Raw genomic sequence first — 17,663 nt, 5'->3', positions numbered from 1 at the left:
ATTTTTTTATAAATAAATATATGTCGTCTGTGGAAGGCGTATGACCAACGAATATTCGTTCAATCGTATCGTTATATATTATATATATTCGTCCTATAGCATGTGTTCCCTGTCGGTCAATGTGTGTTTGCAAACCACTGCGCAGGCTGTTCACGCAGACATAATAAGTCATCAGCACGTTCTTTATGGATTTATGGATATCTACTTTTGTTATCCTGTAAATCAGAATATACTGTACGGTCAATAGCCTTAAAAAAGGATTTTTGCCATGTTTTTGGGAATAAAATGTTATATAAATCAGGCTAGGAATACTATATTTACAAATCTCTCAGTAAATGTCTTCATAATATAACTAGGTACAAGACTGGAAACTTTGGTGTATATCGGTGCTACTGAAGGGGAGATTTCGGACTTGGAGTATGAGAGAAAAGTCATTTTGAGAAAACGGGCTTAAAAGATTTATCATCAGCCAATGAGATTGCGCATTCAGACCTTTTACTTTCATGATTGCTTGCTGATAAAAAGGAAATTACCAAATTTGGGTCCGACAACATTGTACAGGAGAGAGAGAGCTTTCCAGTGGTGCATGACAGGGAGCAGATAGAGATCGCGGAGCAGCGTGTTGATTAAGAACGCCAACTTTTGTAGAACTTATGAGAAATCTACAGACGCAAATAGACAAAGTGAAGTAAAATAAAGACCTAAATGTGTATTTCGGACTTATTTTCACCACAAGTCTGAAAGAAGACATGTTATTGAAGACAAATATCCAAAAATCTCAAAATTGACCAGTAAAAAAAATTGCAAATGTTTTTGCCTGCCGTGTCTCGTCTTAAGAAGTTGTTTACGTTTGGTATTGTAGTGTTATTAACTGTAGCCTACTATAAAATGTTCTCACCGGTGAATGACACATGATGTATTGCAGTAACATTGTCTCCGGTATTCTCGGCTTTCAGGAGGCGTGGCTTTGGACGGCGATTGGCAGGGAGGGTGGGACGTACGCTTTTAATGCTATAAGGCTAAAGTTAGCATTTTCCCAGATGTCCTACTGCACCTTTAAGTCTAAATAAACCAATTGCAGGTGAATTTCTCTCAAAAGCTCTAAAGTCTCTGAGGTGTTTTCAAATCCAGGGGTATGTCTCCCTAAGAACTATGATATCAAGTTATGTCGTTATTAACATAGATTCAGTGTTTCCTGAAACCATACCAACATTTGCAAAAAGAGTCGCAAATTCAGGTCAAGTAAAATGTAAGGTTCTTTAAGACCTTTTTAAGATCTGAAGATATACAATTTAATACTGTATATCAGGGGTGTGCAACAATGACAAAAATCTATCTTGATCATTTAAAAGATTTTGTTGATAACAATAATTAGATGATATTTTGCTGAGTGAACAATAATTAGATGATATTTTGCTGGTACCACGGCTGGTTAAGACATTTATATTATTCATATTCTATGCGGTGGTCAGTTCACAGCAGTGACAGAAATTAACTTTTTTTATTAAGGCGAGACACGGCAGGCAAAAACATCGGGGTTTTTTTCACTGGTCAATTTTGAGATTTTGGGATATTTGTCTTCCATAACATGTCTTCTTTCAGACTTGTGGTGAAAAAAAGTCCAAAATACACATTTAGGTCTTTATTTTACAACACTTTGTTTATTTGCGTCTGTAGATTTCTCCGAAATTCAACAAAAGTTGGCGTTATAAATCATCCCGCTGCTCCGCGATCTCTGTCTTTAATCTCCTTTAATCTCACACACCGCTGGAAAGCTCTCTCTCCTTTACAATGCTGTCGAATCCAAATATGGTAATTTCCTTTTAATCAGCAACCAATCGTGAAAGTATATGGGCATTTAACTCTAAAAGCGAAATCTCATTGGCTGATGTCAATTTCTGACAACGTGATTGGTTCAGATGCATCACGTGGCGCGCTCTGACATTTACATGTGTGTTTTTGACTGTTTTTCTGTTCAGTTAAAGGCCATAAATGCTGTGTTTATAAGTTTTGATGTGATTTAGGTGGTTTGTATTGTTGTTGCTAATGATTTGATAAGATATTGTGTCAGTAAATAGTTGTTTCCACTAAAAAAAAAGTATGATTTTTTACATTACAAATCTTTAAATGCCTTTTTCTCAAAATTTGTTTTTTGCCATTCTCCAGTGACACATCTCAGCCAATCAGAGCCGTCGCATAGGCTGTGCGAACTGTGCAACCGCACAGGGCCTCGCGCCACTAGGGGGCCTCGCAATCTTGCGTTTTTTATTATTACTATTATTATTTTTTATTTTGTCTTTTGTGGTGGAACACGCAATGTAATGCTATATAGAAATATATAGTTTGCATCTTAATTTAATCTTTGTTTTATTATTTTATTAGTTCATTAACTAATTGTTAACTCAACTAATTTAACGTAAAGAGCTGGATACTAATTAAATAAATGTCAACTAGCCTAAACGCATTGATTAGAATTTCCATAGAATAAAGATTTTTATAGTCGACTAGTAGTCATTCATTTAAGCAATTAGTCAACTAATCTCACGTTTATATTAATTTCTGCTTAAATAGGCTACTGAGTGCATGGAGGAATAGCCTATTCCGCGCTCAAGCGCATGCATAAATCTTGCCCCAAAGCAGGCTAATGATAATATGTCTGAAAAAATAACGAGGCATTTTTATTGTTTATTAATAAAAAATATATATTTTTAAATCAGTGTCGGCTGCAAACATATCTATATACATCTCCGCTGTAAAGTGGATATGCCTTTAGAGAGAAATGCACCTTATGGATTACAGCCTAATCAGCCGGTATTTGCTTTCGATTCGAATTTTTTCGTTTAAAAGCGGACATTTCAAGCTTTATATAGAAATATTCATCATGTTTTTGAGGCTATACACTGTGTTTCAGTTCATTTTTGAGACGCGCTCCAGTTTGCGCATTTTTGAGATGCGCTCGGCCCTGTTTGTTTTATTTTATTTTACAAAAGCACAACGTTTTCTTGTTGTTGAGAGTTTACACAAATAAAAGTACTTGCGACTGATGCATTATTCTTTTCTGTATGACCAGAAAAGATTGAGTAGCCTATTTAAAGTTGTTTCCACTGTTGATAGGAAAATGAAAGTGTTCGCGCCGACGCCTGCCGCAGTGCGCGCTCCACGTCTCCGCACAATCACTTGGATATGCACCTATACTAGCGAACATTAAAGGGGAGATGAAACATCCATGTTTTGGCACTGGTAGTAGCTACATATATTACAAAAATCACCTTGCCTAATTTTTTTTTTTTTTAAGTTGTTAAAACCACATATATGACAAATTATTTTCGTAATTTCTAGCTAGCTTTCTAGATAGCGAGTCGCCATTTTGAAGTGACGTCACAGCCTACGTAACGGGGTTGGTTGGGTCCAATGGTTAGTGAAGAGAATGCAGCATTTCTTTACCTAACTGAATGCGCGCTTGATTTAAAATGGAGGAAGACGAACTTGAAAGACCTGTTGAGCCCGTGTGTCCCATTGCCTATGCATTTGAGCCGATACGGCGTGAGAACCGAGCAGTGGTACGTCGGTATGTCGAACAGCCGGTGGTGGTTTGGGGAGAAGAGCGGGTTGGGAACGCAGTGTGGCTGCTGTACTGCGATGCCCACCGTTTCAGAGTCTATCTGCTGTCAAGAGGCTGATCTTGACCATGTATTGCGTGGTCAGTGTTGTGCCCGTTCATACTTAAAAAGAACTAGCTCAAAGTTCAGTTCACACAGATGATAATGAACTAGTTCGTTCATAGTTCATTCTTTTTTTTTAAATGAACTAAGTTCACATATCTAAAAATGAACTAGTTCACGTTCATTTTTTAAAATTCTTTTAACAAAGATGTAGGCTATTATTAATAATAATGTTATTTCAACACAGTATCTCGTTATTTCGAAATAATATGTGTGCGTGCATCTGTAAATCCGGTGACGCGTGTATTGATTTGTATTAATAAACAAGTGTTTTCTCTAAAAGTGTCGACTCGGCTGCAAAGATGAAGTTGACGATCGCCATCTCCGTGTGAACGCGCTTATAGAAAGAAATGCACATAAATAAGCCTAATAATGGATTATCAGAGAGTAGCCTTTTTCTTTTTGAATTATTTCGTTTAAAAACATCTCAAGCTTTGTGTATTTGATGTATTTGTCATGTCTGTGTGAGGCAGGCATACACTGAGTTTCGTTAAGTTAGGATGTGCTCTAGTTCACGTGCAATAAGTGAGCGCGCGGGCGCCGTTATATTTGTTTCGTCGGCCTATTCATTAAATACAGGCAATTGGTTGATGAAAAATTTATTAAAATTAAGATACAATTTATACAAAACGAAATTCACTTTAAAGAAAGGCTTTCTATAACAACTTCAACGGTCAAAATCATGTCTGACCCGATCCATGTCTCATATTGCGCATCCTATCTCGGTCGTGCTGTTCACTTTTCATAAATCAACATAGCCTAATTGGAAAAAAAAAATAACATTATAATATTTTAACAAATATGAAATGCGCTTTTTTAAATGGCTATAACAGTAGCCTAGCCTATAGTAGGCCTAGCCATACTCTCTATTTGTACAAATTTCTGCACATTAATTTAATTCTGAATTTTGCACACACAAGTTGAAAGGCATTTGTTCAAATCAAGTTCACGGATAATTGTGCGTGCATTTATTAGCCTAATCATTATGATACTAAAATCCTAACAAATAGGCTACAAAAAAATCAGATGAGCCCATAATATGAACGGTTAAGCATTTTCCTCCCATAGAAAACCATTAGGCTATAAGAACGCTTAATGTGGCTTAATGCCCAGACGTGTTGGAAGTGGCAATGCTATCCCTGAAGGATGTCCGAGCGGAGACACTGGAGCGTCCCATCAATAGCTGGTAAGTCGCCGCCAAATGGACCGATAAAAATAGCTGCATGCTAACTTACTGGACTTAACTGTTAGACAAGAAACGGGAATATGATGGCAGACATCGCGAACAATGTTTCCATGTGCAGTTAGTTAACATATAACGTAGACGTCGTCTTTTTGTGTGGTAATCTATCTCTGTCATTCACTGCACACAGAGCCAACCAACCCCGTGACGTCATAGGTTAGAATTCTGCAAAATGGCGGCGCCCTGGCCGCGAAAGTTAAAACGTTTTTTCTTTTTTCTTTTATATCCTTACATTTTTCACGTTTCTTATATATTTTTTGATTATAGTGGAAATCCATCTTGTAAATTATGTAAACTTGATTGAGTGCTTCATCTCCCCTTTAAGGCCTATCTAGGTTAAAGTTAGAGCGAGCTGCCATGCCAGACGGATAATTCCTTTTCATGTTTAACAAATAAAATCATGCATTTTCTACCTACAGCGAGTAAGCGCTGCACCAGTTTGAAAAAGGTAAAAGCATAACGAGCGTAGCGAGAGAGGGGCCCAACTGACGGGGATGCAGAGATTTTGCTGCGTTTTTATATTAACATTTCTGATTGTTTAAATTATCAGCCCTCGGTAGCCCCCTTAAAATGCGGGGCCCCAGGCAATAGTCCGTTGCCTGCCCTATTGCGGCGCCTCAGACTATGTTCATGATTATGTTGTATTATTCTACTTGATAAAAAAGTATTGCAGCGAGTCGAGCGAGATTATGCGTGCAATAGAACTAGAACAGTTATGCGTGACTGTTCCACATCAAAGAGCAGGGCCTCGCATTTCAAGCTCGCACAGGGCCTCGCACCCCACCTGCGACGGCACTGCAGCCAATGTAGCACCGATGTACACCAAACTCTCCAGTTATACACTTAGCAGTATTCTGAAGATATGTTCAGAGGGATTTGTTAATAAATCCTTCCTGGCCTGATTTATGTGACATTTGAATAAAAAAATATGGCGAAAATAGATTTTTTAAGGCTATGGACAGTATATTTTGATTTCCTAGGTAATGAAAGCATATATCCTGAAATCCCTCTGAACATCTTCTTTCATCTTGTGTGTAATCAAAATGAAAAAAGAATTTTGCACCTGGCTTTATCATAGGTTCAGATCTATCTACCGAAAATATATGCAAAATTGCGCATATTTAATGAGAAAATGCCAAATTTGCATAATTAAACAAACAAATTTCAAAAACTTGTAATAATTTTTTTTATGAACTTGTGTAAGTAATCAACTGAGGAAGTTTCATGGTGATATCTATTATTTTAAAATTGTACCCTATTCACCTGTAGTGTCTCGCCTTAAGGGACAATATTTGCCACCTTAAATTGATTTCCAGGGGCATTTTACCTATATAAGGGCTTTTTTCCCCTAAACTTATTAGATGTATGCATCGTTGACAATGCGCTGTCTACAATGTAAATGTAACTGAACAATGTTAACTTATTTAACTGTTATAAAAATACAAATAAATAAATGTATAAAGTAAATCTCACATTTGCAATCGTGCTGATATTTGGGGAAAGTGGCACTCTTGCTCGTGTGATATTGTAACATAACTACACTATATAAATATAAGGGCAAAATATGGGCCCGTGTATCTTGAAATTTGGGGGCATATAACTGCATACATCATGCAGTGAAAGCGTGAGTGACAAACTCGAAGTCAGCTCGTTAAAACATCGTTAAAACAATAATTACGATATAATCATAGACTATACGTATTGTAAATACTGCGAATTGTCAAGTGAACAAGCAAATCCACAAAGAAAGAATAATACAAATCAGTCAACGCTAATTAGATCATTTTAATTTGGTGAAGTATTTAGATATGACTAAATTAAAGTGTCATCTAAAATTTAAGACCTCTCATAAGTAAAAATAAGACTTTTTATGACCTTACATTTTTTAAACCGAATGTAATACTTTTTAAAACTTAACCCTAAAAATGTATGTGGATGAAACTCCAGCTCTCAACCCGTGGTTAGAACCATAGTTTCTTGTTAGTGTGACGTGGACTTAAATATATCATGCTCACAATAAGCAAGCTAACATGCAGCGCATTCTATCTTTTATTCCGTATATATGGCAGATTGAGGGAGTGTTCAGTAAAAATAGTTTAATAATCGTTATTCTTGTGATTCTGTTTAATGAGGCAAGTGGGGAAATTACACACCTCACCTTTAAAATGTTAGTCCTTCTTTAAACTGGTTAGTGTATTTATGGTAAGTCTTCTCTTTCCCTGTGTGGTCTATCAGTAGATCTGAAAATACAAGAACACTTTCTGCACTTGACCTGCGTCTTTAATGGCTGATGACAATAACGTCATCAACCTCCTCTACTCATTGTGGAATGTAGTTAAGCTTGCTGAAAGTGTCTTCACATCCTGATAGCAATCACTAAGTAAAGAGGTATTCAATTCTAAATGTATTCATATGTCTGTATGTCGTCTGTAGAAGGCGTAGGACCATAAAATGTTCGTCCAATCATTGCATTCGGTCCGAATGCAATGTCCAATGTCCTATCTGCCTTTTTTTTTAAAGTCTTGTGCTGTACAAACGCTCTAAAATACAGCTTTTGGCCTGCATTTGGATTCGTTCACCATAAAAGCTGTGCAATATCTAAACTTGGAGAGCCTTTAAGTCACGGAAATGAATGAGTTCGAGATAAGGAGCTAAAAACGGCAACCAGCACATGGCAGCTGCACTAGATAATAGCTGAATTGTTTGGAGGTCGGCTCATGTACTCTGTGTGGAAAGCTGGAAATATGGGACAACAGCAAAGTTAAAATAAAAGATCAATCACTCACAGTTGCATGACAAGGTAGAGGTGTGATTTACACTCAAAGATGTCCTCCAGGGAAACTATGTTGGCATGTTTAATCCTGAGAGAAAGAGAAAGAGGGGGGGAAAAAACATGTCAACCCAGAGATAAGGCAACATATCTAGGCTTAGTACTTGGTGCACATACTTCCAGAATAAAAAGCATTACGGACCAAAATGAATGGCAAAAAGTTCTACGATTGCATATAACTTTATACAGGAAAGGTTAGTTAAGTGACTAAAATCATGTTGACAAGCTGTTTAGTAGCATACCTTTGAAACAGTGAGTATTTTCTGTGCTGTCGACTAAGCTTAACTTGTACTGAACATGCAATATTCCTTTAAGGCACGAAACCATTATATACTAATCTTTTTGGGTGGAGCTGAAAGTGTCAAACAGTGTTTTTTAGGCACATACTAACAGGTTTAATAAGTCTGTCTCCATGAAAGCTGATCTGACCCCAGATCTCTCCTCGTCCAGACCAATCTCTGCCACAATGTTCTAGACCGTTAAACTGACCCAGAGATGCGGCATAAATATTTACCGAGGGGATCTGGAATCAGGTTTCTAGTTGTCTATAGCCTGAGATGCAATGTAAATATGAAACCAGGTCTGAGTGCATTGAATCCTGAAAAAGAGACTGAGAGGAAAACCAGACAGAGGGGGAGGGAGAGAGTTTCATCAAATGTCTCATGCCTATTACAAACATACTGTAGGACATGTTACTAACAACAACATAATGTGACATTTGCAGAGCAGCTGGCACAGTGAGACACCCGTAGCAAGAAGGCAACAGGCATATCTCACAAAAGCGTGGAGAAAAGGGGTTTCATCTTTAATTTGATCAGCGGCCTTCAGCGATTCTAGAAGAATTTGTCCTATCCATTTTCTTCTCCACAGGGATTTCAAAACATTCTTCAAAAAGAGTTACAATCAACCAAAGCTACAAGACTAATCACAATATCACAAACTTGCATTTTGAGCAAAAAACGTATTTGAAAATTGGATAACACAAAATAACTAAATATATTATTATTATTATTAACAAAGAATGAACTACTAAACTACTCATTGGGAATTAAATCAGAAATGATCAAATATTTAAACTTAAAATTAATATTTTTGATTAAAACATTATTTAGTTTGGGACTGCAAGATTCATTAGATTTTAGACATTAGATTCAAGTCTGATTTTTAAGATTTATTCAGCATAAAAGTTAAAATTAATTTGTCAAAAGTGATAGTAAAGGTATTTATAATGTTACAAAACATTTCTATTTCAAATAAATGCTTTTCTTTTGAATTTCCAAGGTTTTAAAGAATCCTGGAATTTTTTTTATCATGGTCTCCACAAAATTATCAAGCAACACAACTGTTTTAAAAACTGAAAATAATAATAATAAATGTTTCTTGAGCAGCAAATCAGCACATTAGAATGATTTATAAAATAGATCATGTGACACTGAAGACTGGAGTAATGATGCTGAAAAATCAGCTTTGCTATCACAGCAATGTTACATTTTAAAATGTATTAAAACAGAAAATAGTTAATATTTCACAATATTGTTTTAACTGTATTTGATCAAATAAATGCAGCCTTGCTGAGCATAAGAGACTTGATCTTACCAACTCCAAACTTTTGAATGGTAGTGGATATTTTTATATAAATGAATAAAGGCATGGCTTGACATTGACGTTTCTGCGTACCATCTACAACCACTGTTGCTAGTGGTTTTCCAAAGTTAGCCACTCATAATTTTCACAGGACACAATTTTGACATCGATACCATGGTGAAAAATTGCCATATTGATATTTTTAATATTATCTCATAATTTGGCAGCAGGTTTATTAGACTGCTGTCACTTTAAGACATAATGCACATATCCATTATACTGTTACGCATGCGTTTTCTTTCCAAGCTGTTACGTTTTTTACGTTTAAATTACGTTTACTTAAAACATAACTGACTATGAATACTCTCCAAGAACGGCATTTTTACATTATTTTGTTTATTTGGCTGTTTAAGCAGCATAAGCAGCAAAAAAGCACTAAATTTAGTACTGAGAGGCGGCTTTATCTGCACACACTTTGCGTGTGAACACAAAATCTGTGGGAATTAGTAAAATTATGCGCAATACTCGAAATCCCACACTGAAATTCAAGCCCTCTAACACCAACAATATTCATCCGGAGCAAATGAAACGAGTGAGTGAGGAGAGGCGGGTTTGTGTGTCACTCGCTGTGGGAGAGATGAGAGAGAGAGAAAGCGCAGCTAGTATGGTGTATCTATTCTGCTGAAAATGAGTATTGGAAGTGTTTCAGATATTTCAGTATCATTATCTATCGAAAATATTTTTGACAACACTACATTGCACTTATTTAATCATATAAGATCCTGTTTTAAAAGACTACCTATATATACAGTATTATATATAAAATTCAACCCACCAAAGTGGCTAGTAGTAATGACTGCGTTACACGGCACTGCTGAAATACACCCGCGTTTGACGGGATGGTGGGTGATAATGTCAATCCCTCAACATAGGTGTATTATATGTATCCATATATGAAGATGTGTTTTACGTGGTTCCATAGGTACAAGATGTCATCATCATACTCAATCCCAAATCTGTCTGACACAAGTTTCATCTTTGTTTGATGGCGATTCGGGGAAGTCCAAATAAACGAATCGCATAATATGAAGTAAACTCTTACAGAACCCGCCTGATCAGTGAACACTGCGTAGGAACCCTGAGAATCAGAACGCAGCTTGTGACATATTGAACAGACTGTACTTCCCTCCCACACAGCCTTGAGTTCATTCAAATTAAATATGCCGTCTATTCTGACTAAAGTCTATGAGGGGGTGGATTTTGTGTTAGTCTAGTGCATAACAAAGAAGAGTTACAGAAAAATGTATCAACTAATGTCACGCATCTTCCTCCGTGACCCCTGACTCTCAGTGTTCACTGCCCCCACAACAGCCAACAGTCCAGCGGATTTTCATTGACTTACAGAAGGACTGCGTGAGTGTGTGTGTGTGTGTGACATGCGGGGGCTCTAATTGAGCCGAACGGTGGAATCCCACACACCTCCCCATTGGCAATACGACACGACAGAGGCACCTGAGTGAGTCACTGAGGATCTCTTCCACTCATTCTCATTCTTTCTCTCCCTTCAGCAACATGTACACTCACCCAATCCCCTTCTCGCCTTCTCTCCTTTCAGGCATACTGGTGGCCTCGTCTTTGCCTCCTTCAGAAACTACACACCACTCCGACCCACACAACTGTGGGCAGGCACGATTCCACAACAAGAGTAGTATTGTTAATGAAAACTATTGCTATTGTAAACGATGAACTATTTAATTCTCACTTATATAAAATAAAAAAGTATAAATGTGAGCTACAAAAACTAAATTAAATCAAAGACCAAATAATTTAAATTGTTGTCTTTGAAATGTATGCTGATTTAATTGGTCTTGAATGCATCCAGTTATCATCATGAAAATCTAATTATTTTGTGTTTTTATTTTATATAATAATGCCTTAAGTCCTATTCACACCAAGGAAAATAACTATACCAATAATGATAAAGATTCAGTTTTAAAATTCGTTCTAAATGTAAATGAATAGGCACAGAGAAACAATATCATTTGGATCACTTACAGCCAATCAGAATCTATCCTGCTTTAAAGACCTGGAGTATTTAAAGGTGCAGTGTGTAATATTAACAGCTAGTGGTTGAAATGGGAACTGCAGTCCAAATTCAAAATATTAGAGAGAGTTGTTTCCCCCGCCCTGTCCTCCTCAGACTTGACGCTTACACGCGTTGCCAAATTCAGAACAAGCAACATGAACAAGCGCAATTGAAAATGGAAGGCGACAAGTCTTACACTGTAAGTTGATGAGTTGATGTATCCGTGTTTAATATGTCTCTGGACCGATGGATGCTGAGTTTTGTTGTTTGTCTGACCCAGTTTGTTTGCTTGAGTCCATGTCTGCAATAAGCTTTGTTTTTTTCTGCCAACTGGCAACCCATGGGTGTCGAAATTATTTCTATTGGGTAAATTGGCAGTGGGCACTATATACATTATAGTGGCCCATAATAACAGAATGTAGCATTGTTTTTTGAAGAAACAAGCATTCGAACTTAGCATGTTTCCTAAATATCTGCAAACATATGATGGTATTTTTTAATGCTTAAGTCGAAAAAATAACATACAGCACCTTTAAAGTGGCAGATGACATAACTACAGTGCACGTTTATAATAAACAGAATTTTATTGTTATAGATTTCATTATAATTTTTGTTTTTGGTGTGAACGGGCCTTTAACATTTGAGAGTCTGATCAAATAATGAGTCAAGAAACATGTTATAAATCATGGCTACTTACTCTCATTGTCATGCTGGAATAGAAGGTCATATTGAGTATACTGTATTGATACAATATTCTTCGCAGTGTACAGGCCATTTATGGCATTTTATGCATACAAGAAATATGCACACTGAGCACAGTATACATTCTGTGTGAACTACAATGATAATAAGAGTAGTTATTCTCTGTCTCCATAAAATGCTCTATAATATGCAATAAATGTAAGTATATTTAGTTGGTACCATTTCATTGTACAGTGTCATTGTTACACGTTACATGTAGGTACTATAGTAGATACTATACATTGTGTATAATTACAGGCAACTAACCCTATAACACACCCTAATCCTAACCATATAGTAGGCACATGTAGTTCATTATTATTACTCAGGACTTAAATGTAAAATTACACTGTGACACAAGACACCTTAAAATAAAGTGTGTAACCCTTTTTACAGTGTAATTACACACATTAATTAACATGTATTTGAACTGTTTGTAATTAGGCATAATTTACTATCACTATAGTAAGTAACAAGGGCACTGTAAAATAAAGTGTTACAGAGAAACTATTGTTTAGTTTATCCAAACAGAACTCAAAATAAATTTCAAAGATTCCACACTGTGAACTTCGCTAACTTTGGCAAATCCAGACTAGTTGTTTTCCAGTTTGGCCATCGGACAGAAGATCTGAGCAGATCCAGTCTGTGCTGCTGAATCATAAATTCCCCAGAGATTCCAGAATGATAGTCACAATTACCTTATGAATGTAGAAGCCATGGTGTATTTATAGCACATACCTGCAAGTATGGAATGCTGTATAACGCTGAGCTTAAACTTAATGGTTTTATTTTCAGTATCAAGCTTTTTCAGTGCAACTGCAACTAACCCTCAACCAAACACTAATCCTACCCTAACCCAATAGTAAGTACATGTTGTTAATTAATATTACGCCGAATTTAAATATATAATTACATTCTAACAATGACACTTTAAAATAAAGTGTAACCGGAACTTTTTCGAGTGCAAGTGCTGACAGCAGATATGAGCGAGGTCCTCAATCTGTCCCATGGTGCCCTGCGTTCTGGTGTGCACAGTAAGGTCACTGAGCATGTCTTCCCTTGAGGACGCCCTGTCGGATTCACAGTGACATAATCTGGACATCTTACACAACGCTGACATCACAATCCTGCTGTATCATCTCTGTGGCTGACAAAGACCGCGGGACTGTCCCTGCAGTAGATTACTGTGAATTGCTTTGAACAAAAAAAAAACATTTGTTCAAAAAAAATGACAGCTAATCTATTCCGTTAAGTTATAAAGTTGTGCCAAAAGGGCATTTTAGATAATAAAGACTTAAGCTGTTCAAAAACCTAGAGCTGCCTCACGGTCTATGCACTACATGTCTCAGGCAGCATACTAACTGAAACCGAACTCAACTCATAATTGATACCAGTAGAGTTTGACTTTAGTATGTTGCTAAGCTAATAACACAACGATTCAACAATGTATGCTTTTCAGCTGGGTTTTTTTTTTTTTTTGGGGGGGGGGGGGGGGGGGGATAATTTTTTGTCAAAATGTCATTAAACTCCACCCCCTTTTCACAATTGACTGCAAGCTCGTTCAGATCAGAATTCAGCAGAATCAATTCCCTGCCCTACAATCTTTTTCTTTTTCGATAATCCGTTTCATTCGGGATATCCCTTAAACACATTGGGACGTCATTCACTACCCTCCTCTTCATTCAGTTTTCAAAGTTAGACAACCTTCTTAGTCTTTCGCGAACAATTCATTATAAACAATATAGCAAGACTTTTTTTTATAAAAGAATGCCTTTTTCCCCCATTCATTTTTTGTCAAAATTGTATAGGGTCGCTAATGACCCGAGGTGTGTAACAGTGTAAGGATATTTTTTTCTGCACAACAATAATTGAATCTTTGATGACTGAATAAGTGAAAGGTGGCAATGTCTGAAACACAATGATGAAGTGACGTTTCACTCATAGTTACCGCAGGCAGAAAACAAAAGAATAGGAATAATCATCAGCAAAACTTGAAATGGCTCAGCGATTTACTGCAGAGCAAGTACTGAACACAATCAAATATTCGCGTCAGTGTCATTTGATGGTTTATCTGGTGAAGAAGCTGTCAGCAATGAAAACACTGATTTTGAAGATGTTGAAAATGATAGTTTTGAGAATATGGTTGAGAGAGTGAATGCTGAATGTACTGGGGAAATGAGCTCTGTTCAGCACAGTGATGATGGTGTAAAACATCTGCTAAATATCTGTGTTAGATATAGATTCGGGTCGCTAAAGACCCGAATATGAAATAATGCTTGGCGAAACATTAATATATGTCACACAGTATGGAAGAAAATATCTGTCAATGCATTCTGTTCTTCTGTTAATGTCATTTTCACCAAAACTGAGGAACCTTACAGGGCAACAAAATGTTGCTGCCTACCTTTTGCAACAGTCATCACATTAAAACCTATGATGCATTAAATTGCTGTCTAAGTAGGGCAGCTCATTAGGCAGTTAAATAAATGAATGAGGATGCATGCGATTCTTTAATACCCTAGTTTAAATCTAAGGCCGTTTCACTGGTGCCAGCAGAATTGTTGAGAAATGTGACTTTCCAGCAGACTGTGAGTGCTTCCTCATTCACACGTTGCCTCAAATATCTCTGTGAACGCTGTGCCTCTTTGCCTGTGGTAACCCAGGCAACCCAGCCACTAAAAATAGCGTCGGCTGCTCCGGCTTCAGTCATTCCCACAGAGCTTTATGATTCCAGCGGTTTAAACATGAGATTCTTGACACACACACACACACACACACACACACACACACACACACACACACACACACACACACACACACACACACACACACACACACACACACACACACACACACACACACACACACACACACACACACACACACACACACACACAAATCACTTGCTGTCCTCTCTCCCTGAGATAACATGGGACTCTCTCCCTATGTTACATATAGATGAAGACCTTCATGGACTTTACAACTCTGGGCCACAGTGTTCATACAGCTAGGTTGTGATATTTAATGTGTGTGTGTGTCATATACATCTGTAAGTGAACTAAAACAGCTGTTTCAATGACTCACTTGTGGAGCACAGCGATCTCATTTTCAATGCTGTTTTCTTTCCCCTCCAGAGCTTTTTTCGGGATGCACTTAATCGCCACTAGTTTTCTCGTCCTCTTCTCCTCTGCGAGCACCACCTCAGAGAAAGCCCCTCTGTAAGACAAAATACATACAACCAATCAGAATGCAGTAAAACCAGGGGTCAACAGATCAAGTATTCAGATCAAGGTCCCACAGGGACAGATATACAAAATATTTAGACTATAAATAGCATACATTTCATTGCATTTCTAACTACATAAATGAACGTTAAATAATTATCTAAGTATGCAATTCATTTACCTGTTATAAAGTTTGTGTTTTTGAGAAAATCTATTTTTTTATATTGGGTTGCTTGAGTTGGCTGAGAGTCTGGTTGGGGGTTCCTGGCCATATTATATACCATCATATTGAAAACTTAAAACTATTAAAGATTTTGGTAACACTTTACAATAAGGTTCACAAGTTAATAACATTAGTTAGCATGAACTAATAATAAACTGCACTTATACAGCATTTATTAATCTTTGTTAATGTTATTTTCAACTAATACTTTTTAAAATCCTGTTAACATTAGTTAATGCATTGTGAACTAACATGAACAAACAATGAACATGTATTTGTATTAACTAATGTTAACAAACATTAACAAAAACAGTAACAAATGAATTGCTCATGGTTAGATCATGTAAGTTAATACATTAACTAATGTTTCATAAATAAACCTTATTGTAAAGTGTTACCAAGATTTTAATTGAGATATACATTTAATTAAATATCCATATTGCATTACATTAAAAACGTTAAAAAACATTAAACTTAAAAATGTTAAATGTTTCACTGACAACTAACTGAAATAGATAAGTTAAAGTGCCAACATTTTATATTTATATTAAGTGTCTTTAACTACTATGTAATAACATTTAAATTAATCATTTGATACAATTATTTTATTGTGTAGGCTACATTCATATCTTTATATTAAACTTTAACCCACCTTTAAACCTAAGCATACCACCAAACCTGTCCCTAACCTTACCCGTGTCCCACCTCAATAGCAGCACAATTGTGTTTTTCACAACACGATAAGTAAATTGTACCTAATTATTATTGTTTTAATAAAAAATCAATTAAAGCTACATAGGAATATATATAAAAAAAACACACAATTGTTAAAACTAAAAAAAGAAAAGATAATGTAAAAAAGCTAATTAAAAATATTAATATATACTATAATGTTATATAAATAGTACTAAAATATCATTAGTTCCTGGGTCAGAAAAAGTTGGCAGCCACAAGCAAAATTCCTAAAATTGTTGGCAGGAGTATCATCATGCTGGGACAGCGCTCCTGTCATTTCACTAGAAATTTGAACGACAAATACAGAGCGAGTCACAGATGCGTTGAATGTTGACATGTTCTCAAACAGACTTGTCTTAACAAGAGCTAACCACACACAACATGGTATAATGGCAAGCAATAAAAGCTCTTCCTTGTACATTTGAGTTCTTATCTCTGTTAACTGTGAAATGTGAATGTGGCAACAATATTGAGTTTCCGAGGCCCTGGCCACAGAGAAATCTCATTGGTTCAAATGACCACAGCACATAGCAGCACATTAAGCATCCACTAGTAGATCAGTGAGAGCAGGAAAACAGGAAGCAGATGTTAACAGACTTCCTCTGAAAGGATAACAGCACAGGCAGCGAGCTCTCTAGAAGAGATTAAAGTGATATTTCACCCCCAAAAAAGAAAACTTGGTCATAATTTAATCATCCTCATGTTACTGCAAATCCGTACGAGTTTGGTTAATCTTCGAAACAGTCATTTTAAATGAAACCTGAGAGGTTTATGTCCAGGTAATCAAACATAAGAAGGTATAAACAGGTCATAAAGGTGTCACAAAACTAATCCATATAAATCAAGTGTTTTAACCGTGAAGGGATACGCTCACTTTATATGATGAATAGATTTCTATTCAGGTTTTTATTCACATATAAGTAACTTTGCAACTACATGTCAACTAGCATTAGAGTACTAGTTGAATGTTGTAGACTGTTAGGTGTTAGTGTCAGTAGATGTAAAGTTACTTACAGTCCGTATAATGTCTGTTGGGAGCATCAAAATAAAGAGTTAGCAGATATTAAGCAGACAGTCCACTAATACTTTAATGACTGCTAGTTGACATGTAGTTGCAAAGTTACTTACAGTTAGTAGAATGTCTGAAGTGGACACTTGAAATTGAAAGTGTTACCCAATAGTGTCATTATTCAGTTGTCAGTGTTGATTCAATTAAGTTCAATAACTGTGTAGAGTTCATCAATTATGAAATGAGATCAATTCATCTATAAGAAG

The 17,663-nt window shown here is 36.4% G+C and overlaps 1 protein-coding gene across 1 annotated transcript in view; it reads right to left on the bottom strand.

The window, feature by feature from the left end:
* The window catches only part of camk1b (calcium/calmodulin-dependent protein kinase Ib), a 67,937-nt gene that overhangs the window by 11,195 nt on the left and 39,079 nt on the right, over positions 1-17,663 (bottom strand). Inside the window, exons 3-4 of the mRNA XM_079597957.1 lie at positions 15,291-15,422; positions 7,752-7,826 (exon numbers count right to left, since the gene is read on the bottom strand). Coding sequence (XP_079454083.1) covers positions 7,752-7,826; positions 15,291-15,422 — 207 coding nt within the window. The remainder of the gene's footprint in view (positions 1-7,751; positions 7,827-15,290; positions 15,423-17,663) is intronic.

This window comes from Phoxinus phoxinus, assembly GCF_949152265.1.
Source record: "Phoxinus phoxinus genome assembly, chromosome: 22".
NCBI lineage: Eukaryota > Metazoa > Chordata > Actinopteri > Cypriniformes > Leuciscidae > Phoxinus > Phoxinus phoxinus.
The sequence above is the reverse complement of the archived record's forward strand: the minus strand, read 5'-3'. Positions and strand labels throughout refer to the sequence as shown.